The sequence below is a fragment of the Acartia tonsa genome, chromosome 1, assembly GCF_053477335.1.
Source record: "Acartia tonsa isolate MP-2025a chromosome 1, ASM5347733v1, whole genome shotgun sequence".
Lineage (NCBI taxonomy): Eukaryota > Metazoa > Arthropoda > Copepoda > Calanoida > Acartiidae > Acartia > Acartia tonsa.
In genome coordinates this window covers 36,304,107-36,330,038 of record NC_137260.1, presented here as the reverse complement: position 1 = coordinate 36,330,038, position 25,932 = coordinate 36,304,107, and the positions used below count along the sequence as shown (strand labels likewise).

The 25,932-nt window shown below is 31.0% G+C and overlaps 3 protein-coding genes across 3 annotated transcripts in view; 2 read left to right on the top strand and 1 right to left on the bottom strand.

Annotated features, from left to right (window-relative positions):
• The window catches only part of LOC145318327 (uncharacterized), a 36,150-nt gene extending 31,387 nt beyond the window's left edge, over positions 1–4,763 (bottom strand). The window contains exons 1-5 of the mRNA XM_080159632.1: positions 4,663–4,763; positions 3,914–4,072; positions 2,844–2,999; positions 2,378–2,429; positions 719–804 (exon numbers count right to left, since the gene is read on the bottom strand). Coding sequence (XP_080015758.1) covers positions 719–804; positions 2,378–2,429; positions 2,844–2,999; positions 3,914–4,072; positions 4,663–4,665 — 456 coding nt within the window. The 5' untranslated portion in view covers positions 4,666–4,763. The remainder of the gene's footprint in view (positions 1–718; positions 805–2,377; positions 2,430–2,843; positions 3,000–3,913; positions 4,073–4,662) is intronic.
• Positions 4,764–6,921: 2,158 nt separating this feature from the next.
• Positions 6,922–11,076, top strand: LOC145327294 (uncharacterized). Its single transcript, XM_080170912.1, has 4 exons — positions 6,922–7,068; positions 8,099–8,212; positions 9,568–9,696; positions 10,660–11,076. Exons 1-4 carry the CDS (start codon positions 6,922–6,924, stop codon positions 10,789–10,791), a joined length of 522 nt encoding a protein of 173 aa, XP_080027038.1. The 3' UTR covers positions 10,792–11,076.
• Positions 11,077–11,460: 384 nt separating this feature from the next.
• On the top strand, positions 11,461–25,801 carry LOC145327286 (uncharacterized). Its single transcript, XM_080170903.1, has 8 exons — positions 11,461–11,493; positions 11,975–12,098; positions 12,443–12,537; positions 13,033–13,121; positions 13,241–13,331; positions 14,871–15,004; positions 16,929–17,060; positions 25,657–25,801. Exons 1-8 carry the CDS (start codon positions 11,461–11,463, stop codon positions 25,799–25,801), a joined length of 843 nt encoding a protein of 280 aa, XP_080027029.1.
• The last annotated feature ends 131 nt before the right edge of the window (positions 25,802–25,932 follow it).

Sequence of the window (25,932 nt, the reverse complement as noted above, 5' to 3'; positions counted from 1 at the left end):
TTTTAGAATAGCATCACCAAATACATATATTCAAATAAAATTGGATATACATCTATGGATTTATTATTATTTTGATCTTATTCCAGATTATCATGTGAAACTTTTAGCTGGCAACAATAACGACCCCCTACCCCTTCCACCACCCTCCTACTGGATGAACGAACAGACCAATAAATGATGTCCATGTTAGCAACCTAAATAAACGACATTTTTCTCCTGTACTAATATCCAATATTCGGATCTACTGCAGTTCACGGTAAAATATTGCTGGTAACGAACATTGCCAAAAATCTATGAATTTTAAAGGCTGCTAGCTGCCAAATGGCTGAACGTACATATCATGCCCGCACACTGTTTTAAGCGGCATTAGAAGGCCTACAAATAATCTGGAATAGCCATAAATCAATAATGCATAATTAGCTCGCAGTGCAGAGAAATGCGCGAAAAAGGCCTATTTTACGCGTTTTTTCTTCAGTGAAGCTTTCCCTGTGCATCATTGGATCTTGGCTATTCCAGATTATTTGTAGGCCTTCTTATACCGCTTAAAATGGTGTGAGGGTATGATCTGTACGTTCAGCCGTTTGGCAGCTAGCAGCCTTTAAAATTCATAGATTTTTGGCAATGTTCGTTACCAGCAATATTTTACCGTGAACTGCAGTAGATCCCAATATTCTATATCCATTTATATACAACTGCACTAAGAAAAGAAACTACTTACAGCTAAATCATAAACCGTATCACAGACCCTATCAGTAACTCTTGTACACCTCTGAACAGTATAAGTCTCCTCAACCATTTCATACTAGTAACAATCTTTTTCTTAATTTTAAAAATAGGTAATTATACCATTAGCAAGCCTAAGAATTGCATTTGTATAAAAGACCTTTGTTTTAATAATACAAATTCGTAAATATTAAATTTTAAAACAAGGATGACAGCATCCATAAGTAGCGAAGCTCAGAAATTATGAATGTATATTATGAATATATTTACCATATACCAGTGTCATCCTATATATTTGATGAAATAGGGAAATGACGAAAACTTCAAAATCACGCAACCTTTAAATCACGAAAAATTAAAAATCTAGTAATCGATCTAACACCACAATATGTAAACAAATCTTAATGAAACTTGATGGAAATATGTAGACTATTAGCATATTCAATCCCTGATAATTTCAGCCGTAAATTTTGAATAGGAATTGAGAAAACAATAGAAAACCTAAAAATCTAGGAATCGATCTAGCACCCCTGTTAATAAAAAAAATCGTAATAAAACTTAAGGAAAATATGTAAATTGTTAATTTAAGCAATCCCTGAAAATTTCAGCCCATTATCTTAAAAAGGAGTTGAGAAAATCAGAAAAACATGAAAATGTAGGAATCGATCTAGCACCCCAAATGACAGACGGTTGGACAAAACAATGTATAGATTAGATGGGCATATGTTATAAGAATCTTCACTAAAAATTTCAGCTGTCTATCTTTTATAGGAGCCGAGAAAATCACGTTTCCCCCACTTTGTCTCAGACGGACGGACGGACAGACGGACGGACATTTCGAATTATAGAGTAGCTTCGCTACTAAAAATACACTAAGAGGAATAAAAGGTAAAAACATCAGCTTATAAACTGCTTTCCGTGGATATAGAATGTACAGTTATAAGATTAAAACCATTTTTTTTAACCCCGAACTTATAATTGTACATTTTTATATTCGTAGAAAGCTGGATATAATACGATGCTAGACATAGTTTTTTCGTATGGATGAGAACCAGTTCCTATCCACCGGATTCGAATGAATACGAGAATAGTTATTTCTCGCATCGTATTATAAACGGCTTTCCGCGGATATAGAATGTACAATTATGAGATTAAAACTAGTTTTTTAGCCCCGAGGTGACGAAGTCACCGGCTAAAAAAACTAGTTTTAATCTTATGATTGTACATTTCTATATTCGTAGAAAGCTGGATATAATACGATGCTAGACATAGTTTTTTCGTATGGATGAGAACCGGTTCCTATCCACCGGATTCGAATGAATACGAGAAAAATATATAAATAATTTGTAGAGTAGTTTTATTAATAACTATAAATATAAAAGTATATGTAATATAACTTTGATTTTAAACCAGATTTTCATGTTATCTTATCCAGTGAAACTCAAAATAACTATAACCTCCTTCCCCTCCCTTTAACACATACCCTTTCCTCCTAATAAAAAAACTGACCAATAAGAGTTCCATGTTAGCACTCTAATTTTACGACAATTTTTCCTATGTCACAGTATCCACGTATATTCTATATCCATTAAAATAATCAATATGAAAGCAAATATAAAATTACAAAATTAGTTATAAATTAAGAAAAGTTCCTCGACGTTTTCCACCAAAGAACAAATCAACTCGTTTACATCAAAACATTCCCTATTCATAAAAAAATTAATTAAATCAAACATTTATTTAGAATGACAACATCCATAAGAAGTGAAGTAAATGATAGAAAGACAAGCTGACAAAGTGAGTTAAAGAGCAGAAGTTTAATTATCATAAAAAGAAAAGAAAAGATAGAAATATTTCAAAACAAATCACAAAAAGTATTTGAAGTGTGACTGGCAGACCGACGGACTAAATAAATTATCTACTTGAATCTCCAATAGCGTTACGGACGGACGGACAGACAAAGTGATTTATAGCTTCGCTACTAAAAAATGTAAAAATTACTGAAATTGGTTTAATTAAAGTTTGGATAAATTTGGTGGTTATTTTGGTCTACATGTAGATTTCAGAGCTTATACCAAAGATGCATAAATAAATGCCAAGCTTTGCAAAAACACTTTCCTGTTTTCAAACTCCTCAATGACGGTAGTACAATTCTTATCAAACACATCCTTGCAGGTCTCTTTGTTCTGTGTGAAACAAATTTTTTCTACATATGGGATGCACTCGTCCTGGTACACTATACGCTCTACTGGATGACAGTCTTCCTTGTCACCAACCTAAACCAGAATTAAGCATTTTACAAAGGTATAGGTTAAAGAAAAATAAATTAAATAATCCCTTAAAAATGCATGTACAAATATATTTTTACATTTGAAGAAAAAGAAACATTTCAATACTTTGTTAAAATTATGATTTGCCTTATATGAATCAACATTCCCAAACTAAAGTTAGTAGTATAATAAATTGCATGTTAATAACCAGTTAACGCTTTTAAAAATTTCCATATTATGACCTGAATTCTCATACAATGTTTAAAAAAGAATCTCACAATTTCGAATTAACGATCAGAGGGGGATTCTTAAAAATCTTTTTGGCTCACTGCCTCACTAAAATTAGTGAAGCTAAAATTTGTGAAAAACCCTCCAAAATCGCATAGAAATCTACAAAAAAAAAATGTTTACAAGCCTTTTATGATTTTATTTGATTTTCATAAGTTCAAAATTCCAAAATACAAATAAAAAAGGATTAACAACATACATAAAAGCGAAGTTCTAAAACGGTGGGACAAACAAACATTTAGTGTCAGAACTGAATAATTAGAATATAAATGTATAAAAGTCAATACAAAATTGTAAGTAAATTTATTCATAACATTGTATTTTATTGAATTAGGAATTAGTATTCCAAGAATAAGATAAATCGGATAATTTTATCACATAATTTTGTTGTTAAAAAATTTGAATTCAACATGTTTAAAATGGACGCACGAATACGGACATTCTAAAAACTATTACAGTATTACGCTATCTAAATCGTACCTAACTACTACAGGAATCACCAATCAAAGTTTGGAATCGATATGACAATTATAAACCTGTTTAAATTAAACTAAAGGGCTAACTGTCCATGAAGGACGGACCAACACTAATAGGAAAGCTTCGCTTATTAAAAAAGAAGTTAAACCGATTACCTTCAGTATTTCATTAGGAACATAATAATCCTGATTAATAGGCTGATATCCCGTTTCATCCAGACTAAGTGGTTCTGACTGGTCAAGCTTGCTGGACTTGGGGCTGGTAGGAACACGGCCACTCCGCACCAGGGGCAACAAACAAAGCAGGAAGATTTTCTACAAATTAGAGAAAAATAAATATAAAAACGTTGTACAGAAAGGACCATAGAAGGATGATAGAGACTAGAGTAACGGGTTGAAATATATTCCTTCTATTGAGCTGTGTTTTTGTTGAAGTCTCTTTTCAACACTAGCACTGTGTATTTTCCTAATAAATTTAATGTAAATTTCTGCTGCCTTATTAACAATTTTAAGGATACAATTTTCAAATTAATTTGGATAAACTAATCTCGTTTAACATACGTTATAATAATACTATGCTAAACACATTTTTTTTCAGTAGGGCTGAGAACGGGATCTAATCCACCCGATATCAATCAGTTTCGAAGCAATACGGGAAAATTGATATAATAAAATTTGGAATATTTAAGTAAAAATTTGCCAATATACTTTAAAAATTCAACACAACATGATTTAAGGGGGAAAAACCTTACGCTACAAATTGTTTTAAGTAAATAACATATACAAAGGTTAAAATAATCAAAATTAAAAAAAAAAGATTAAGTTTCACTCATTCGATAATCAAACTATAATGTCGTTAACGAACAAGATAAATCTATCCACTTCTTTAACTCTCACGTCCTTACCATTTCACAGATTGATTGTAACTAACAACTCTAGTAGTATAGCGTCCTTTTTATGGAAATGGAAAGGGTTCTAATTCGTACCTATTATACGTAAAATGTACAAATTGAGCTGAAAACTATTTTAATGGCCCAATTTTGTACAGTACAAATTTTAATATTTGAAGGGGTCTGCCTTGAGTTTTACAATTATTGTAACAAGGGTTTATTTACTGAAATATGCATCAACAAACATTTAAATACAATGTTTCAATATGGTAATGTGCCTTTATACTTTTAAACTTGCGTACATTCTCGGCCTACTGGTTCTTTGTATTCCCGAAAACAAGTATTTTATTATTATTGGTTGGGTGTCATTAAGGGCGTACAGAGGATTTGGGTAGAGGAACATGTTGGATTTGTTTTGGGTTTTTCTCCATTTAATGATTTTTAAGGGTCTTAATGGCAGTGCCACTACAAACATGTCGTTCATCTTCCCACCCCCCTACCCCCCGATTTCCTATTTCATAACTTAAATTCTATATACATATTTAAGGCTAAAGACATTATCATGAATATCGTTTATTTATGCTGTTTTGATATTTAGCAGCTGGCCGCTAAAAAGCGGCTATGAAGAAGACTGACAGCTATGACTAGAAAAAGAAATTTTCTATAAAAATGCACATGAACCACCAGAAAAAAAATTGATGTCTCTATCTGTAACAGGAACCCCCCCCCCCCCCCATCTTTTAAGGTGCGAATTGGGGCCCGATCTGTAAGGGTTGATTTTAAAAAAGTAGTAGTAAGATTTGTAATCAACTTTAAAGCCTTTTGTGGTCATTTAATTATATTAATTACTTATCGCATCGTATTATAAACAGTTGTCAGTGGATATTAAAATAAAGACCGGACTAACAACACTGGTATTAATTCTATGATTTTTTTGTTAATTTTTGTGGAAAATTGTCTGTAATTTGAAGCTATTCATGATTTTTCAGTATGCCTGAAAACCGGTTCTTAATTAATCGGTTTTGAAGCGATAATGGAAAAAGAATTTTTTACAGTCAGACATGACAATTCACATCAATACAATTGGTTTAGTATCGGTATTGATCATTAAAATTTGTAGGTAATCATTATTTATTTTGATGAGAGCATTTGTATCTGAATGCATATTTACATATTAAATCCTTGATTTGATCTTGATTTTAAAAGAAGCTGCGCTACTTAAAAGTCGTCTGAATTTAATGTCTTAGCAACAACCGTATTATTAAGGGATTATTAAGGGGGAATGGGAAAGCAAAGGGTAAATGCCGGGGGAAGGGGTAAACAGTTTTGAGGGGAATTAAAGGAAAAGGAAAGAAAGAAAGAGAGAGAGAGAGAGAGTGGCTTAAAAGTTTGTAATATATTGACAAAACTTACTCTAAACTATTTAAGCAAGCATGTATAGTATAAACCCTTTCTTGATAATATATTTAATTCTTTCAGAATTAACTTTTTATTCACATTAAGGAAAACGAGAATAATTTTAAACTCCTGAATGAGTTTATTTTGTATATAGGAAATTATAATTACTAAAAAAAAGATCTCAAAAATTTTATATAGGGGTAAAAAAAAACTATGGGGAAATAATATTGTGTTTTGTCAATGGCATAGTAATGGTAGTAATACGCAAGCCGTCTGAGTGATATGTCACAAAACTAAAGTTTGTTTTTAAAACAAATTAATTAACAATATACGTACATTAATAAAAACTAATATATAATGATAAAAAAAGTGTGAAAAATACTGTTTTAAACTATAATTTTGATTTGATCCCTAAAAGCATTAAATTGTCTTGGTTAGGTTAGCCCCTCATCGAATACTTTTGAGGTTAGGGGTATGGTATAAATTTTACTTTATTGCAATGAAATACTGTCTAAAATCCGTCTTCCTTCACTAGTTACGGTAAATTCTAAGATGTCGAAATTAGTGGCGTGCACATAATTTTTCCAGATGTGCGTGAAGCGCACCTTATATTTTTACACCCTCCTTGAAACAAAATAAGGGGGTTAGAATTACACCCCTCTGTCTGTATTAATATTAATAAAAAAATTTCATGGGGGTAGATACACATATGTATCTGCACGCCCTTGGTCGAAATTACTTCTAGAAGATTATTTAAGTTTTTAACAGTTTCTATTTTTAGAGACAAAATGATATTTCTACCAAATAAGAATTATTAGTGATAATAAAATAATTCTATAATAAATTTGCTTGTGTGTGCCTAACCAAAGTACCAAGATGTCAACAGCTGCGTCGAGCCCGACCAGCCTTGGCAGGGAGGCAGAGGGCGGAGGTGAGGGGGCGGGACCTGAGGGGGTGGGAAAGTTGTTGACAGAGATTGTAGAGGGAGATGGAGCACCCCAGCAAGATCCTGTGGACGCTCTGGTAAGTGGATAATTTTCCAGGGAGGGAAAGGACATTGGACTGCATATTAAACCCAATGTTCTCTTATTGGTTGACGAAAAAACTTTGGGTACTTTTATCAAATCTTGATTGGTTGGTACACAAACTAGCAGTGTCCAAATTGTGAACATGTAATTACCATAATCTTAATTATAAAGTGATATTTTTTAAATTGCCATCACTATTATTGTATTGAATTTGTATGCTGAACACCAGACCTAAATAACACATCTTTCCTTGTTTATGTTTAAAGTTGGCTTACATCATACCCCTAAGCGAGATGTGGGTGGTTGTGAGGGGGGTGGGGATAGCAAACTTGTATGCAACTTTTAATCACTTTTCAACAGGAGGTTGAGTAGCAATTTGCTCAGATATAGATGGATAGGTTGCAAAAAGATAAAATACCACCCCTCCCCCCTTTGAAACAATGTAAATCTCGCATTAAACTTTAAAATAAGGGAATAAATTTTATCTTTTATTGCAATATTCCTGTATCTTTGCACAAGAATAATAAAGCTTCCAAATAGAATCTTTTACATTATAAAGTTTTCTAGGTTAACTTATATTTAATTTTGAAAAATCATATTTTATTCACTATCCTGAAAATTGACCTGATATGATACTACGCTTCTAGAGGCCTCTAGGGGGACAAGAGGTGAGGGGGAAGTCGACCCTCGGGGGGGGGGGGGGGATTTATTTTTAGGGAAAATTGGGAGGTTAGTGGAACCCTTCTACAAAATATTTATAAACCTTCTCTAGATCAAGGAGAAACTACCATTTTTAAGAAAACCATATAGGTTTAGCGTTATCCAGATCCTTCATTACAGATAGACACATTTACTGCTACTGATATATAAGGATATAGGTTCTTCTACATCTAAAGTGGTTAGTGCAGTGTTCTGAATTTTTTAGACTATCTGAAGATATTTTTTATCTTTTAAGGTGTAAAGCTCTATGTGCTTTCAATAAAGTACAGCAACACTTACTATTATATAAATTATTTTGATTTTAGTTGGATAAAGAGTTGGCTTTCCTGGACATTGAGAGGGCAATGCTTCTGGAAGACAAACAGAAAGAATTGTATCAAATTTTAGAGAAGATTGCTGCAGACCAAGAAGCATTTCAGGTAAACATCATATGAGTCAATAGTTCTTAGGAAAATAATGATTCTTAACTAATAAGCTTTAAAATACAATTTTAACAATTTCAAATATCCTATTATATAAAATTACATAGAGTGATCAACACAGTTTAATTAAACATGTTATTTTTATTTGATAAGTCCAATACACAGTGTTTCATTGTGAAAACAATCTTCAGTTGGTTTATAAATAAAAAGACATGATGCTTTAATGAGCATAAATAATGTTTATTACAACAAAAGATGATTTTTTTCTACAGTGGAGGTAAGGAATGAGGGGGGAGGGGGGGTTGATTTTGCATAATAAAAAAGTAGTAAGGTTTTGTTTTGTCTGTAGCTTAAGATTTTGATAACTACTGAACCGAATAATTGCCTTATTTTTTATTATATAATCTTATACAATAAATTTAAATTTATTCCCCAATGAACGATAATGAGTTGCACCTTAATATTAGTTATGGAGAGGTAAATGAATGTAAAATTGATCTACAATTCTTACTATTAACATCAACAACCTACAAACAGAATATAACCCATATAAATTTGGAAAAAGATTTATATTGCTATTTATTAGATTCATAAGGAGGAAATTATCCTATAACATCAGTTAAGGTTCTTATACGAGACTTTAAAAATAATATTTGCTTGTTTTAGGTCAAATTTTGTTAAAATTACTGTATTTTAATCTTTGTATTGAAATAATATTGGACCTTTATCACTTAACAAAAATAATGTAATTTTAGATAAACACCATGATTTCAAATTCCAAGAAAATATAATATAAAACTTGTATGCTGATTTTATTCAAAAATAAATATGAAAAAAACTTGCAGAATATTACATACATTTTCTTCAAACATATGTATTTCATTTGAATAAGTTTAAGGAGCGTGGTTGTTCGTAAATTATTTTTAGTTCAAATTTTGCCATTTAAATCTTTATTAGTTACATTCTATAAAAAGTTTATTTTATGATTTATTTTCATTAAAGTATATCAATAAGGTGGATAATAAAATCACCTTTTTTTACCTTATTAGAATATAAATAAAAAGGGTTAAAATAAGGTTACATAGTTGATACTTAAAGGAATTAATTAAAAGCCAAGGAATTACACATTCAAATATTCTCAATGATATTTTTAAGTGATTTAGATGGAAAGAGCAATATATAGAGTAAATGTTTATTGGTTAGAGTAATCAATAAAAAAAAATAAAACAATTTAGGCTTCTACATTTAGTTGAAGACGAGAAAGCCCTGGTATATTTCAGGTGGACTTTAGAAATAATAATAAATCTGTTGCTAAAAAGGACTCTTAGACTTATTATAATATTATTTTTTAGGAATACCTGACCCAGAAGAATGGAGATATAGTAAACCTGGACCAATTGCTGGCTTCTCTTTCAGAGGATGATCCACCATTTTTGGCGCCAAAATTGTACATTATTAAGCTACCTAATGCAGCTATAAAAGTAGGATTTTTTTTACAATTTGCATTTTTTTCTTTTTCTTTTTTTTGCCTTTGTTGCTTTCTCCTTTCTCGCTTCTCTCTCTTTCTCTCTCTCTCTCTCTCTCTCTCTCTCTTTTCTCTTTTTTCTATTTCTTTACCATTTTCCTCTTTTCTCCTTTTTCTTTGATCTATAGTCCTAAAAAGACCTTCCTATCATTTAGTCTTTTTTGAGTCCTTTCTAGTATTTGTTTTAGTTTTTCATTCCTGTTTTGCTTTTTTTCTCCTCATTTTTTTCGTTCTCAGTTACTTACAATTTACATCTTAATTTAAATCTTTTTAAAAATTTTCAATCTTAAAATTTCAATAACAAAAATGCATAATTTGTCGGGGTAATCTAGCTTAGAATGTTAGAAGTATATATCTTTTTTTGTGATGATAAGGAGATAGATTAGAAATTCTTCCCCCGATTTCTGCTTTTCATACTCTTTTATTTTTCTATTTTCCATCATTAGTGGTTAATGTATAGATATTTATTTCATATTTTCTTCTATTTATCACTATTCTAAAAATATTTTTAGGAAATAGATATGATACGCTAAACATATCAAAAATGTAAATCTTTATATAAAACAAGATTGAAAACATCCATAAAGCCAATGCTTACAAATCATTGATGCATAAACTAACTTTTAGTCTGCAATTATAGTGTAGCTTTTCTAATCTTATTACTAAGGATTTCTCCAAATATGATGATTATATATGTCTGTTATCTCAAATTCCAACAAATTAGACTTTTTTTAGATCCTTAAAGAAGCGTTACTTGAAGGACATACATACAAATGTAAATGACTTTACTTTCAGATAAGTTTTGCTGTATTATTGTCAATCGAAAATTATGAAGATTTGATTCCAATTCTAAACTGACATGATTATAGAAAACTTCGCGTTAAAAGATAAGAAAACAAATATTTAAAATTATTTCTAGTTGATACCGATAGCCAACTGTGAAGAGGAGCATTTGATGGGTATCCTAACCCCCCTGGTTATCAGCAGTCATCCACTCTTTGCCACAGACCAACAGTTCATAATAGTGAAGGTAAGTGAAAGACTGTTATGAGCATTAAGAACCCATTTTAATGAATTTAGCATGGTTTGGTCAGATTAAAGCTTAAAATGTTTGAATAGCCTATAGTATACAAGATGCACATCGAGATCTTATTTTGATGTGACTCTGGACCTGACATAGTAGCAGTAGGAACCATTTTGGAAGTCTTAGTTATGACGCAGTGTTGGGCCGAGATTCGAAACCTGTCATCTTCCTAACATCTAGCGGATGTGATACGTATTACGCCGCAGTCGCGGGTTACAAATTTCGAATATGATTTTTATTTCCTTTTTTTTTAAATATAGAAGAAGGTAGAATTTATAAAGTATTTTGGTTTTCCCTTTAGAAATCTAAGTTAATTTCTACATTTTTCTAAACTTTCTGCTTGCCTAATAATATTAATCATAGATAAATAGAATGGTAAATTAGCATTATATTTGACTGATTTTATTATAAAATACTATTAAATCCCAATGTTATTACATTAGAGAATCTTTTCTTTCTTTTTCTCTGCAATAGTTCACTTCAGTTATTTTCAAAAACAAATTCAGAAAACTCTGTCATGCTTATTTTAGTTTATCTTTTATTGGAAGTCGTTTTTAAGCTTTATTTACAAATTCCCTACCACCAAATTTTCACCCCTACTTTTCCTTACAATGTTTATGGCTTTAATATTTGATTATGTTTTTCCCTCTTCTGCCCTCCATCTGGGGGGTAATTCTTGTTTATGTGGTAAAAGTAGGACAATAATAGCAGAATAAGTTTATAATAACATAACATTTATCTAAAAATTAGAATTTGTGGGTTAGAATTAAAATATACAAAGTTAGCTATGAAAGAAGCCTTAAAATATTATCATTTCTTAACATAAAGTATTATGATATCAAACGCAGTTATTAAGTCCAAAGTACACTAATTAAACTTTAATAAATAACTTTAGACATTGCTTTAAATAAGTTAAAGATTCATTTTATTTTTCTATCCGCGCATAAAAAAAACGTGTTTCGTATTGTTTTATTGTACTTGTTCACAGCACATTTGCTTACTTATTTGTATATTTGAACTATTCCTATTACAAAAATATATAATTTCAAAATTAACATTAGGATATTCATATCTTAAGATAAATCATATTGTTTTTATTATTTCGCTAGGGTTTTGGTTTAATTGTGTGTTTAAATTTATTATATTTCAGTTGAGTCAATTTCTAGCCTCGCGAGAGTCTGACCAGTTTACCCTGCGGAATCCTTTGGACGAGGAAGCTTTGGAAAATACTCTCACTGTCACTGAAACTATTGATCCTCAGATTGTTGTCAAGAGTAATCAATTTATTTTACACACAAAAAAAGTTAAAATAATACAAAATGATAATTAATATTGAATAATAGACACAAACTACTAATTTCCTTAGTAACAAACCTTATGAAGGTCTAACCTAACTATGAGCTTAATTAAACCTTACCTAAAAACGGTTGCTTAATCTCGCGTGAATGACATCTTAAAGAGAACAAAGAAGAGTATTAATAGAAACATAAATTAAATAAATATTCTTCCTCATTGGATGACTTTCAGCTAAAAGAAAAATTACCGTTGATAGTTTATCTTTAACAAACTCTTAATAATGTATATTCCCATCAAAAGTAATTTGCACTATTTTTTATAGGTATTCTTCCAATCTGGGTGACAGCTATCGAAGCCGAGGTTGGTGGTGATGCTAATGAATTAGATGCAAAGATGACCACAGCTCCAGTATTACAGGTAAGATCAGAACTATGTATGCCAGATTAATACTTAAAGAAAAATCAGTGATTGGTGATTAGGAAAATCACTTTCTTGTTTGCAAGACATATGTCTAAAAAATTATTAAATCAACTTTTTTTATATACACACAAATTTCATAATAGCAATAGTTTTTAACATCTTAAATAATTTTGACGAGGTTATGGGCAGTAGCAGAAACTTTGTACTTGCAGGACATAGGGCTGACAGGTTTACATTGAGATTGAAAAAAAAACTTCGGGTATAGTCACATGGGCTAGAAATAGGAGAAAAGCTACTGTGAAAATACGACAAAATGCCCCTTAAGAGGAATTGCCACGAAAGGGACTATACCAAAACTTCTTTTAAGAAAAGTATAATATAAAAATTTGATATTAATAGTGATATGATTTAAGTTTGCTACTGCCTTGTCGGTTGTGTCACGTTAATTGAATATTTCAGTAAATACTTGTAAATAAAAAAAATCTTTACTAGGAGATAGATATGTGGAGAAGAGAAGCAGCTAGACTAGCCAGACTCAAGGATCAACTCACAAACAAAAGATTCATGCAGGCTATTCAAAAGTAAGAAATTCGACCATTCAAATGATTTGAGAACCCAAAAGATAAACAAGGTATCAAATGTTGTTTCATATTTTGATTTATTATCTTATTTATTTCATTTAATATCTTGTTACTTTTAGGTTTGATTCTAAAGAAGTTGCAGAGGTCAACAAAATCCGCCAGTTTATGTCTCAAATTACTGAGAAACATACACAAGCAGTTTCTAACAGGGTAAGACTTTTTAAATTGAGGGATTTTTTCCACCAAATTATGAAAATAAAGTGTTTTCTGTCATGGTTTAACTATTTTTTTAGCTTTAAATATATTAGTATTCCCTAACCGTAGTGTTTTATATTTAGATTCAAAGGTAAAATATTTAAATAGGTACAGTACATAAATTTTTATGCATAGCAAATTTTGCATATTAGAAATATTTTAATATTTTATATAAAAACTAGCGGCTTCGCCCCTAGCCTCTAGGGGCTTCGCCCTATATAGTTTTGGAAAGTCAACCCTCCTTAATATAAATATTCAAAAAATTATTCTTTGTTTAATTACTCTGTGGTAAAATTAAACCCAGGTTGTGTGCTTTATGCACAAAAATTTTAATTTGTACAAATTAAACCCAGGTTGTTTGCCGTATACACAAAAATTTTAATTCGTAAAAATTAAACCTAGGTTGTTCGCATACACAAAAATTAAAATTAAAAAAATAAATATTTTGATTTTTTTTGGGGGGGGGAGGATTCATGGGGGCTTCGCCCCATGTTGCAGTAAGGGTTCCCCCACCCCAATTACTGGTTTTTGTTTTTAAAAAATTAAAAAAAAAAAATTTTGGAAGTGGGGATTTTTTTATTTTTGGGGGGGTCTTAAGGGACAGACAGACAGACGGACAGACAGACGGACAGACGGACAGACGGACAGACATCGTTCTACTTTGTATTATAGATTACTATTATTTTGGTTTATTTATAAAAAAAAACCTTTGAAAAAATCATATTGAAATTTGTTTTCCCTCTAATCAAATTGTTTATAAAGCAAAAAAATTATTCTGTTTCTTTGGTTGATATTTCTTTGATAAATTATTTTTATTTTTTTAATTTACTCTTTCTTATTTTCATGAAATCCATAAAGAATATAATGCTCAAATCTATCATAGATAAAAGCTTCAGTATTTCTTTGTCTTGCATTTTATTTATATTTATTTATTGATAAGAATTTCATATATTATTGTAATACGCTTGCAGCTTTTTGTGCGTTGTCTGATTTATCTATTATTCTCAAAGATAAAAGGAGAGTTTTTTTTTAAATGATTAAACCTACAAAAAGTTGACATGCATGCATATTTGTCGAACTAATGTCATATAGTCAACATAAACCATTTAAGTTATTCGTCTCGACAGAGTGCTGTAAATTTAAGCACGAAATCTAGCGTTACAGACATAAAGACAGAGAGATAGAGTGAGCAAAGTAAAACTCTATTTATAGAACACTTTTTATGCGTTGGCGTATGGATAGCAAAGATATAATCCTTATGTAAGAATAACAGGATGAATGTGTGTAACGAAATATCACGCTGTACAGTCTAGATTATCCTATGTGTTCTGGGAAGGTTTATACCTATCTTTTGGAAGGGTATCACCACCCACCCAAGAGAAATTTGAATAACACAGCAGTCGAGAAAATCAATTTACAAAATAGTAATTAGCATAGTATTCCATAAAAAAGACCAATAAGTACTTCCTGTTTTCAATTGATTATTTTCTTCAGAACTATCTGGAATGTCTGGAAGTGGCCATAAGAGGGATCCAGAATACAAAAATGGAGGATTTGGAGGAACTATTTCAGAAGATTTTTGTCAATGTGTTCATCATTTGGAATAATGCTGATTACTATAACAATCCGTAAGTAGAATTTACAAATTAAAAAAAAATATATATACATATTACCTAAGCTACTCTATAAGTCACCCGTGTTTTAAAATTTGCCTTAAATATTATCTTTTCTTGGTTGTGAGGAAACTCTATAAGTCACCCACCTCTGAATGTCTGTTTGTCTTTCAGTCAGACTGGCTAGTTTTCCAAATATTGTATTACCCCTTAATATAGCATTATACCTGCAAAATGAATCAATTCAAAATTTGTGCACATAAACACACTCAGACACACAACTTACTACTTCACAGTAGAGATTGATAATAAAGAGCAACTGCTATAAATCTTGGGTACTTACATTATACAGTTTTGATTCTATCTAAAATCAAAACTGTATAATGTAAATAATACTAAAACTAAAGACTGTATACAATAATCTTAATATTTAGAAACATTATTTACTATTTATTGTGTGTACTTATTTCACTTATATAACAAATACAATTTTGTGGTCACTTGGTCAAAATTTGATACTCAGATATTGGACAAGAACAATTTTGTTAATAAATAGCCAGGGATTCTAAGAAATAACACTATAATCCAAACATTAATGCAAACTCCCACTTTTGGCAAACATAATTATCCCTTCTGTAAACTAAACCTACTGGTGGAAACCAAATCAATATCTGTAAAGTAAAAGGTTCCGAAAGTTTTTAAGTCAATGTGTTTTGTTTGTAAAGTTTTAGGGGGCCAGTACGATTTACAGTCCGATGTTCTCTTTTTGCCTTATAAAAAGCCCAGTAATGACAAGATTATAACATTTTAGAAGTATATAGAACATTACAGTGTTATACATTAACAAGTATAGAAATAAAATAATAGTCTAATAGTCATATAGAAGCTGCGTTACTAAAAATGTGTATTGTATTTGTACATTGGTAAATATTACAAATTTAATATAAGAAATAGATTTCCTCAAAACTCCTCACTTATTTAATAACTTATTCAATACTATTAGCAGTATCAATAGCCTTTAGAGCATATCTAATATAGAAATAACATAGATAAAAACTTAACTGAACCAAATGGTGACTAGTTTATTAACAGGAATAGTTTATTAAGATAATTTCAAAGACAAAACAAAGAGTTCATACGGAACCAAATTTCTAATTACACATACTTTAACTAATTCAAATTGACTTACTAACATGATACCAAGATACATAAAGAGTACCAGCAAGAAATCACTATACTAAAGCATATTTAGTATACTTGAACACTAAAACTTGAGTATTTGTGGTATTCGGCAACCCTGACCTCGACTCGTAGGAGGGCTGCGAGCCCTCCCCCGAGTAACGGGGAATGGGTCCACCTGACCCCTCCCCCATGCTTTAAAATTGATTATAGTTTTGACAGCCGCATTATGGTTAATCTGAATTGTTTGGTTCCCCACCCCTTTCCAGGGATGGGGGATAATTGTTGTCCATTTTGATTAATGCATGTATATCTATATTGAACTTTTGATTTAGTATTAATTATTCCAATCTGTGTATTTATTATTTGTTGTATTATAAATCAGTAACCTTTAGACTCTGAATAAAGTAACATCTTAGTAAATTCTGTTTGTTATTTGGTGATATCTAGAGAAGCCCAGCTTCTCTATAATTATACGTGTCCACGTCTGTTCGCACTGCCGTAATCCTGAACTTGGGAAGCGGCCGCTAAACCGAGGCCGCTACCACATATTGTCACACTTTTGTCACCTGACCTTCATAACCTGATTTATATTATTCTGATTCTTTCATCTTTCAAGCAATGAAATTTATCATATGTAGTGGAAAATCAAATATCATAGAGTTTTTATGTACATTTAAGAATTGAATTAGAATTCGTGTTTATATTGCTTTTCATTGCTTCGCTACTTATGGACATAATTGTTTTTGTTATCTTTCAGACTAATGATTGTGCGGTTACTGCAGAAGATCGGTAATGAATTGATGAAAAAGTGTGAGGCGTATATTGATGTTGAAAGAGTATTTTCTGGATTCATTATCTCAACCAAGGCCAATATTCAACAGTCTATTGAGTAAGTAGAAATGTTTATTCATATATGTTATATCAAGGATGATAATATCCATAAAAGCTAAGCTCAAAAAAATATTAACAAATTCAAGATGAGACAACGCTTAGAATATTTTCATGATAAAAACTTATGTTATTCTGTATAAAATTATGGACTTAAATTGCAGGTAATTAGACATTCGTTTATTTGAATTTATAAATGCTTTGCTTAAGGTATTAAGCCTAATCGCCCCCAGGGATCACTATTATAAAAAATCAAGTAAATGAAACCACAAAAAAGAGACGTACGGAATTTCTGGTAATTGTGACACTATCAAAATTATATTTTAAAAAAGTTATTTTTTCTTTGTTACTAAAAATTTATCAGTTAAAGATAGTTTATCACAAAGAAATAGGAAACTGTTAATATTCTAATACTTTTTGGCTAAAAACTTTAGTTAGTAAAAACTACAAAAGTGCATTTTTCATTAAGTTCTCTTCGCAGTTAAGCCCCTTGTACTTATGCATACATAATATATTGTACTTTATGCACCTTCATTACAAAAAATGATGGCAGACACCAGGTAGATCTGAATTGTACACAATCTTAAAAAGTAGAAGGACAATTAACCCTTCATTCTTATGATTTTCTGTCCAATGCCCCCTCTTAGAAATAAAGAAGTTTATTTTAATTAAATGTTTAACAATGACCAGCATCCTTCACTAAATTACATAACCTACTAGGTTTATAATTCCTTGATGACCATAACCTCCAACATTTTGAAACCATTTCAAGTTTTTTTCTTTCTTTTTTGCATTGCTGAGCGGACATTCTTTGTGGTCACAAATGACAAGGAGAATCAAGTTTTTGATCAGTATAGCATGGCAATTCATTTTCAAGGATTTTTAGATTCCTAACTTTAAAAGGGTTAAGGGACCATGGTTTTAAAATTGCAGTTAACGTGGCATAGACGTCCAAGGGGGGGGGGTGGTAATGGGGCGATTACCCCCCCCCCCAAACGATTTTGGGGGTGCCGTAGGCACCCCTAACATTTAAAATTTACCCCTCCCAAACAATTTAAAATAAAAGATCTCTAATAAAAAAAATTTGTGAGCGCTTCGCACGCATTTTTAATACTATATATTTAATAAAATTTAAATTACCCCCCCTAAAAATTTTACCCCGGGGGTGAAATTTTGGGGGGGGTAAACTAAATTTACCCCTGCCAACAGATTTCAGGGGGGGTAATTACCCCCCCCAAGCAAATTTTACCCCCGGGGTAAAAATTTTGGGGGGGGGTAAAAAAAATTTGCGGCGCGCTTCGCGCGCCATTTTACCCCCCCCCTTAAAAAAATTTTAAATCCCCCCCAAAAAAAAGCTTGGACGCCCCTGTAACGTGGAAATGTTTCATTAACATACTGTCAAGAGATTTAATTTGCCTCATATAAATACCAACCTGAATTACCTGAAAACACAAATTTAAAGGGTTTATCTGTTTGGCTTTATTTTAATGCCAATGCTAGTAAAGGTTAAGAAAACTGTCATTTTTGTAATAAATAAAAACCAATAAAGATTATAGAGTTGCTGGGCTCCCATGAAAAGTAAAAGTTACCTTTGTAAGATGGACTCCGGGACTTGTATTCAGAACACACAACTCAACTTACTACAACTTAAAATCATAAAACTAGAACACATGCACATCCCACATACACAAACACACATGTGCAGACACATGTACAGTACACACAAACACATTTGCCTATGTGTGCAAAATCTGGGAAAATCAATTTCTTTTTTTGCCTTTGATTGTATTCACCTAGATTTGTTCTTGGTCTTGCTTTATTCACTATTCCACCAAATAACCTGTTTTTTTTCTTTGAAAAGATTGTCTACAGTAAAAGTGAGTTTGACCGACCAAAGTTTCTTACATTATTAACTGATAATTCAAATGAAATTCAAATGATGACATTTTTCTTATTGTTTTAAGATCTTAGTGAAGTAACAATAAGGAATCAATTTATAATTATTCCAGGATTTTGGCAAATTTCAGACATGTTTTACTTTTAGAAACCGAATTTATAAAAGTTAGAATTAACCTGTTTTTTTTAATGAATCCTAGAAGGAACACATGTAAAGTTGAATGTAAAACATGTCTAGTATTTCATATTTGAAAGACAATTTAGCGGTAGATTTTCATCAAATTTTCATCAAACCTATTGTTTCCATATTGATTTCCATATTGTAACTTAAAGCCATTGAGTTATTTTAATTTGATATTTTCAGAATTAACTATTTGATAGAATAAAAATTTGTTGATTTGTTGGATTAACTATGCTAGTTCTGCATGTGGAATTTTGCAATCTTTTCAAATTATTCAATTTCAAGTCTCTTTTATTGATGTATGTATACAGACAGGAGGGGGGGGGGGGGGACTTAGGGGAGAAAGGTAAGTCAATATTCAATGTTAACATTTAAATTGAAACAAAAAAATGTCATATTTTTTAAATGTCTTAACCTGGATATCTGGATTTCTAGCTCAGAAGTAATTTTGATTTCATAAACAAATATAAAAAGAGTGCTCTTTATGACCTTAGAAAAGCAATCAATTATTGTTCATCTGAATTTGAAAATTGTTAGTTTGATCTCAAAATAAAATCTGATTTTAATTTTCCAGCATTGAACAATAAAAGGATGGCCAAAATTTTGGGTTTTATTTGTTACTACTTCAAGTAATTCACATTCACGAATAGTTTATTGGATAAAAAAATTATTTTTCCTAAATTAAACAAGTTTATATTTATTACAAATTTTATGTAAATCATAATGTATGCATAATTGTTAGCAATAACGAAAATAGCATAAAAAAAACTAATGAGAACGTTGTTAAGGTAATAATAGTTTTATGAACGCCCTGCATGAATTATAAATTATGTATAGTAAACTGAAAGTGTTTTGATGAAATACATGAATGTAATTTGCAAGCTCATGCGACAAAATCCCTTTATCTTCTTATACTACTCACCCTTTCAGAGTTTTTCTACAAGTATTTATTAGTGAAATCCCTTTTGAATTGGATAGCTTAAATTAGGTTTTAGGAATATTTGCCAGTTTAACTTTTTTTCTTGTATTTTTTCCACCTTGAGAAATTGATGAAAATATAACTTATATTATTTCTCTTATTCCTATCTAAATTTCTTAGAGTTTAAAAAGAAATTAAATATAGGGGATAAGTATTAGTCCTGTTACATAATATTGGTTTGTACCACCCATGCGAGCAAATTTTAACAAGATTAATAATTTTACACAATTTATGTATTCTCATCGAGAAATGCGTACATATTCACATGTTCAACATGTTGTAACAACTTTTAAAATTTATTTTAATTTTTATCTCATTTTTATCATTTTAAACAAATTACAATATTAATTTTAATATTGTTTTTTAATAAAATTTGCAAAAAGTCTTTTGTACCAATCACATACAGATTTCTTTTTTGGGTAAAACGATAATAATTTATGCAATTTGAAATTTTACCAAGAAATAAAAAATAAACTAAGTCTAACCTGCATGGAGATCTATCCATAGATAAAGTAAGCGCCTTCTCTCTAGTCCAGGGTAGCTTAATCATCATCATCATCTATAATACAAAGTATTATATAGAGTAGTAAGCTTTTTTTGTCTGTACCAAAGGATCTCGCTAATCGCTGAACCGATATGGTTTTCCTTTACAACGAAGCTTCTTATATGCTCAGGGAAGGTTTTTAACTAAACCATCTATGTATTGTCTATTTTCATGAATAATGCAATACTTTCTTAAACTCAAATATTTCTTTTCACAGAGAATATAAATATATTTAACCTCCCAAAAGTAGATCCAATAAAGGTTGACCTAGAAAGATAATAATATATTGTCAATTGATAATATGCATCTAAGTAATTGTCACAGTCTACTGTTGGGGTTCCAGTAAAATTCCGACTACTGACTACATTCCAGTTCTTCTGAAGAGCCTTAATTTCTCAGTTTAATCTAGAAGCATTATATCGACAATATGGCATATAATAAAGTTCTCATGACTGATAAAACTTCGACAAGCTTACTATTCTTATGTTTTTGACAGCAGTCATAGTTTCATATTATATTAGCAAAAGAGTTTAATATAATATTAGTTTTTTTCACTCCTAGTCCCTACAAGTGGGCGGGGGAACGTTATGAAACTAGCCTGAAACCACCCAAAAACAGTGTTTAGGCTTAACTGAAAATTACAACCGTTTCGAACCAGTAACTTCTGAGATATTTGATTTCAGGCAACTTTTTATGAAAGGATAGGATATAACCTGCATTGCCATTAAAAATAAGTAGTTTAAAAACGATTAACCTTATTAGAGTAGATAGCCAAATCCCAAACCAAAGCCTGAATGTCTGTTCTGAAAGGGAGGGGGTGGGGCGGGTTCGCGGTTGGCGAGATCTATCGGTACAAACATACACACAAACACACGAATAAACAGACAGACAAAAAGACATCATGTTACTTTATTTTTCTTATTAATCTATTCCTGTATTCCAGATTACATATGCATTTGAGAGGCAATTTGTTGGGTAATTGTAATAATCGATTAAGAACTAGATTGGTCTGCTGGTTCAGATACAAAACCACCAAGAATTATCTATTTTACAAACTAAAATAGAGCTAAAAAAAAACTAGCCGATAGTAGGTTTTTTTTTTAAAAGAAGCTTATATGATATATAATAGAGTTGGTCCGTTCGCTCGTAATGGATAGCTTGTATCATTAATTTGGGCATGTTAGAATTGCCCTATCAAAACTTTGCATGATAATTCCTGTAAAATTTTGATTAGACTTATAAATTAATACAAAGTGTTAATGATTCTTTGTCCTATCGTCTTATCTTCGCAACTACAGATGTTGTCATCCTTGTTTGATAAAAACTGAAGACTAGTAGAGAAGCTAGGGTTAACAGAAAAAAAAAATTATCAATCAATTAATCAATCTGTACCAAAAATAGTTAATAGAAATATGGCTATTAAAGAATGGGAGTATTTAGAAATGCTCCAGTTAAAACAGAATATTAGGCAACTAGGAAAAAACCTTTAGGAATTTAAATTCTACTTTTAGTCATATCTAAAATGTGAGGAAGCTTTGCTTTTGGTGATTTGTGTTGCATGTATGAATGCTGGTCTAGAGAAAGCATGCACGTGTCTGAAAAAAAATATTTGTTAATAGCAGAAATATTGTTTTCTTTTTTATATATAAACACAGACATTTATTAACGTCTTACTTTTTTTCTAAGTATGTGCTTTAGGGAAGTGGACGGGAGTAAAACTCTCCAACTTTTAGTTTAATTTAAATATTTTTCTTTATTGGACTGACATACATTGGCCTCACTGTTTTAGAGATTTTAAGAAACACACTGGAAGTAAGAGAATAAGTTGTGGCTAATATTTGCATAGAACGGGATTTATGGAATAATTTAAGCTTGATTGTCCAATTCTAATTGATATGGAACATACGAGGATATTATGACAGTGGAAAAATTGCCGTCAATTCAGGTTGCTAACATGGACATTCGTTATTAGTTAGTTCGTTTATCCAGTAGGGGAGGAGGAGATATAGCAAAGGAGGTGGATAGGGGAATTATTATTTTAGCCAGCTACGAGTATTACTTTATTAGAGTGCTAGTTATTCTGGTGTAAGATCCATGTAATAATAAATCCATTCTAATTCAACACTGTAAAAACAGGAGGGAAGTGGTACTCTCCCCCAAAATAGTTATAAATCTTTCCAGGACCAAAACTGCACTGCAAATGTAAGATCTTAAGCTTCAGACTTACAGACAGATAGAATTCCTTTTACATTTATGTAAGTATAAGTGTTTCTACGAAACCCTATATCCTTGTTATTTACGTCTAGAAAAAAATACGTCTACTTCAGGGGGAAATATGTAATCAATATCCTGTACTGTTCTATAATTTGGTATTGTTTGGTCAATATATGATAGAGATATGAGTGCTATTATTTGCGTACTTCAAAAGACACTCATATGATTGATTTTAATATTATGATTTTAATAATCCTTTAAAAAAGAATAAAGCCTCTAGCCCAAACTTACGAGGCTACCCCGTACCCAATATAATCGAACCTAAAGTAAATTAATTTTAAGTTTTTTCTTCGAAATAATGGGGTAGGTGTTCTGTGCTCTACTGAGTACTATGAGAGAAACTGCCATCAAATCTAAGGCATAAATATTATGCACCCTTAAGAAATACAGGTATATGCCTTTGGTTACCTCTTAAGTATAAGGAATTGGTCAGGATATAAAAGACAGTGAGATAGGTTTTTTATATTTTTTTTTCCGCGACTATGCATAGTTTGTATATATTTTTGTCATTTTGTAATTTAACCACAAATCGGAACACAGTAATAGTGTCTGACTGATTATGACGTAACAAAAAAAATTAGCCAATGAGAGGCCACTATAAATTTTACCATTGGTCAATAACGGCCTCTCATTGGCTAATTTTTTTTGTTACGTCATAATCAGTCAGACACTATTACTGTGTTCCACAAATCGTATAAATTTTCTTTTTAAACATTCAAAATTCACATAAAACAAACTTAAAGATTTTCTCTATAACATTTATATTAATATGTTTTTTATGTATGAGAACATGTGTATTTGTTAAAGAGTGTGTGTGTGTGTCTGAGCGTGTGTGTATTTTGTCTAGTCAATATTATTTCTTATTTATGAACAGCTAGAAAAAGGCACTTAAGAATCAGAAATTAAAAGGATAAATGGTATATTCGGGTAATTTGAGATGTATTATAAAACTGAAATGTATACATGAGGGAGTTGTGTCCACCCCCATGGCAAAATCAATAGAGTTGGGTTGCATACACCCCACTAGATTTTTACCCATCTACACCCCTTTTGAAAATAGTCTACACTACCCTGAATCAACCCTCTAAAACAGCAAAGGGGTGTATCAAGTTTTAAAGTTTTTAAGTATGTTGATTATTTAGGGGGTGAATAATATATACCTCCCTGACAAATATATTAAGCTACGCTTTGTTGGAGAACCCAATCGGTTCAGCATATTTTAAAATCTTAAGCTACAGACATAAAAAATGATACTGTATATGATGAGCTTTTTATTAATACTTTATCCCTTCTGTATGTATGGTTAAGATTCCCTCTTGTAAAGGATATAATCAATATGCAATATATTTTTTTATATCAAGGAATATTGCTTTTTTATAGGACTATTAAATAACATTTATATTGTATAAGTCAGACAGAAAGTTAAGTATCGTATTAGACCGTTTAAATCAATAGCCACCAAAGGTTTTAAATATCTTTTTGTTAGTGACATTGACCCTAACATATAGGGGCTCGGCATTCTAAGGGGGTGATAGGTTGCAGAAACCTCACAAAGACTTTAATTTAGAAAAAGAATAGTCTTAGCTATTCTAGGAACTTCAACAAAATGGAGAACTCAATCGGTTCTGTTTTTACTGATATCTTTATATATTAGGATTTTATGCAAGAGCCTATTGACGTCATAATTAAGCAGCGAGGCGTTAAACATGAAAACATATATAATTTTAGAGACAAATTGGGTTATAGAGAAGGTTGGAGGAAAGGAATCTTTACAATAAATTTCATAATCATATCCCAGAAAGAGCTAAAAAGTAAATCCAATTTCCACTTTGAATTTTAATTGACCCCGTCACGTAATAGACAGACGGTTGGATTAAATATGTTGGATTAAATGGGTTATCAGCACAAACAAAAAATCAATCTTCTATCTTAATTAACAGATGAGAAAATTAAATTAGATTAAAATACTTTTTGTTGTTGAGAATCTTTTTCCTGATATTTTTACATAACGATGTAAGAAATACCTTTTTTGTGTAAGTGTGAAAGGAATAATAAAAAGGAAATTTTTATGGACATATAGACATGTATTTTTACAGCATATGTTTTAGCCTGAAATAGATGAAAAGGTATTGTTTATGTGTAATATTTAAGAACTATAGAACACGGCTAAAGTAACAAGTTTGTAAAGAGTTTCTTCTACATATATTTGATCAAATAAAATAAGAAACAGCATTTCCATATTTTACCCAAAGTATGATAACATAATACAAAATCTGCAGGATGTCTGCCTGTCATATGTTACTTACTGAAGAATTCAAACCACCAGACCGTGAACGTCTTTGAACATATGTGATTTATCATTTTTATACCAAATTCTTGGAAAAGTTTACAATTTGTAATACTAAAACTTATCAATCTAATTTAACTCTATTCCCCTTTCCCACACCTATAGATCAATTATGCAGATTTTGTCTGGAGTAATCTGATCAGGAACTATCTATCTATCTTATATTCCAAGTATTTATCTATCTAACTACATAATTATCTATCTATAACCCTACCCCCCACCTATAGATCAATTATGCAGTAATCTGTTCCGAGAACATCTATCTATCTATCTAACCTAATCCATAAACTGTATACAAGATGGACTGAACAACGTTGGAATATAGATAACATAACTGCTTTATGTCAGTGATCTCATAAAAATGAATTTATTTTAGATGTTGTATGACCTGGAAGCGTGTTTACAACGACGTGGTGGACACCTTGGCCATGGAGGGAGTAATGGAGCCTCTGGAGGACAACCATGGCATTTTCACACAGATTGATGCCTTCATGCAGGGACGCAACCTTATATTTAATTAGTTTTACAATTAGTATAGTAGTAAGCCATTCCAGGGACGTATAAGGGGCGGGGTAAAGGGGTAGTTAACCCCCCCCCCCCCCCTCAAAAAGAAATTTATTTTTTAATTCCTCTCTCCAAATAAAAAAGCTTG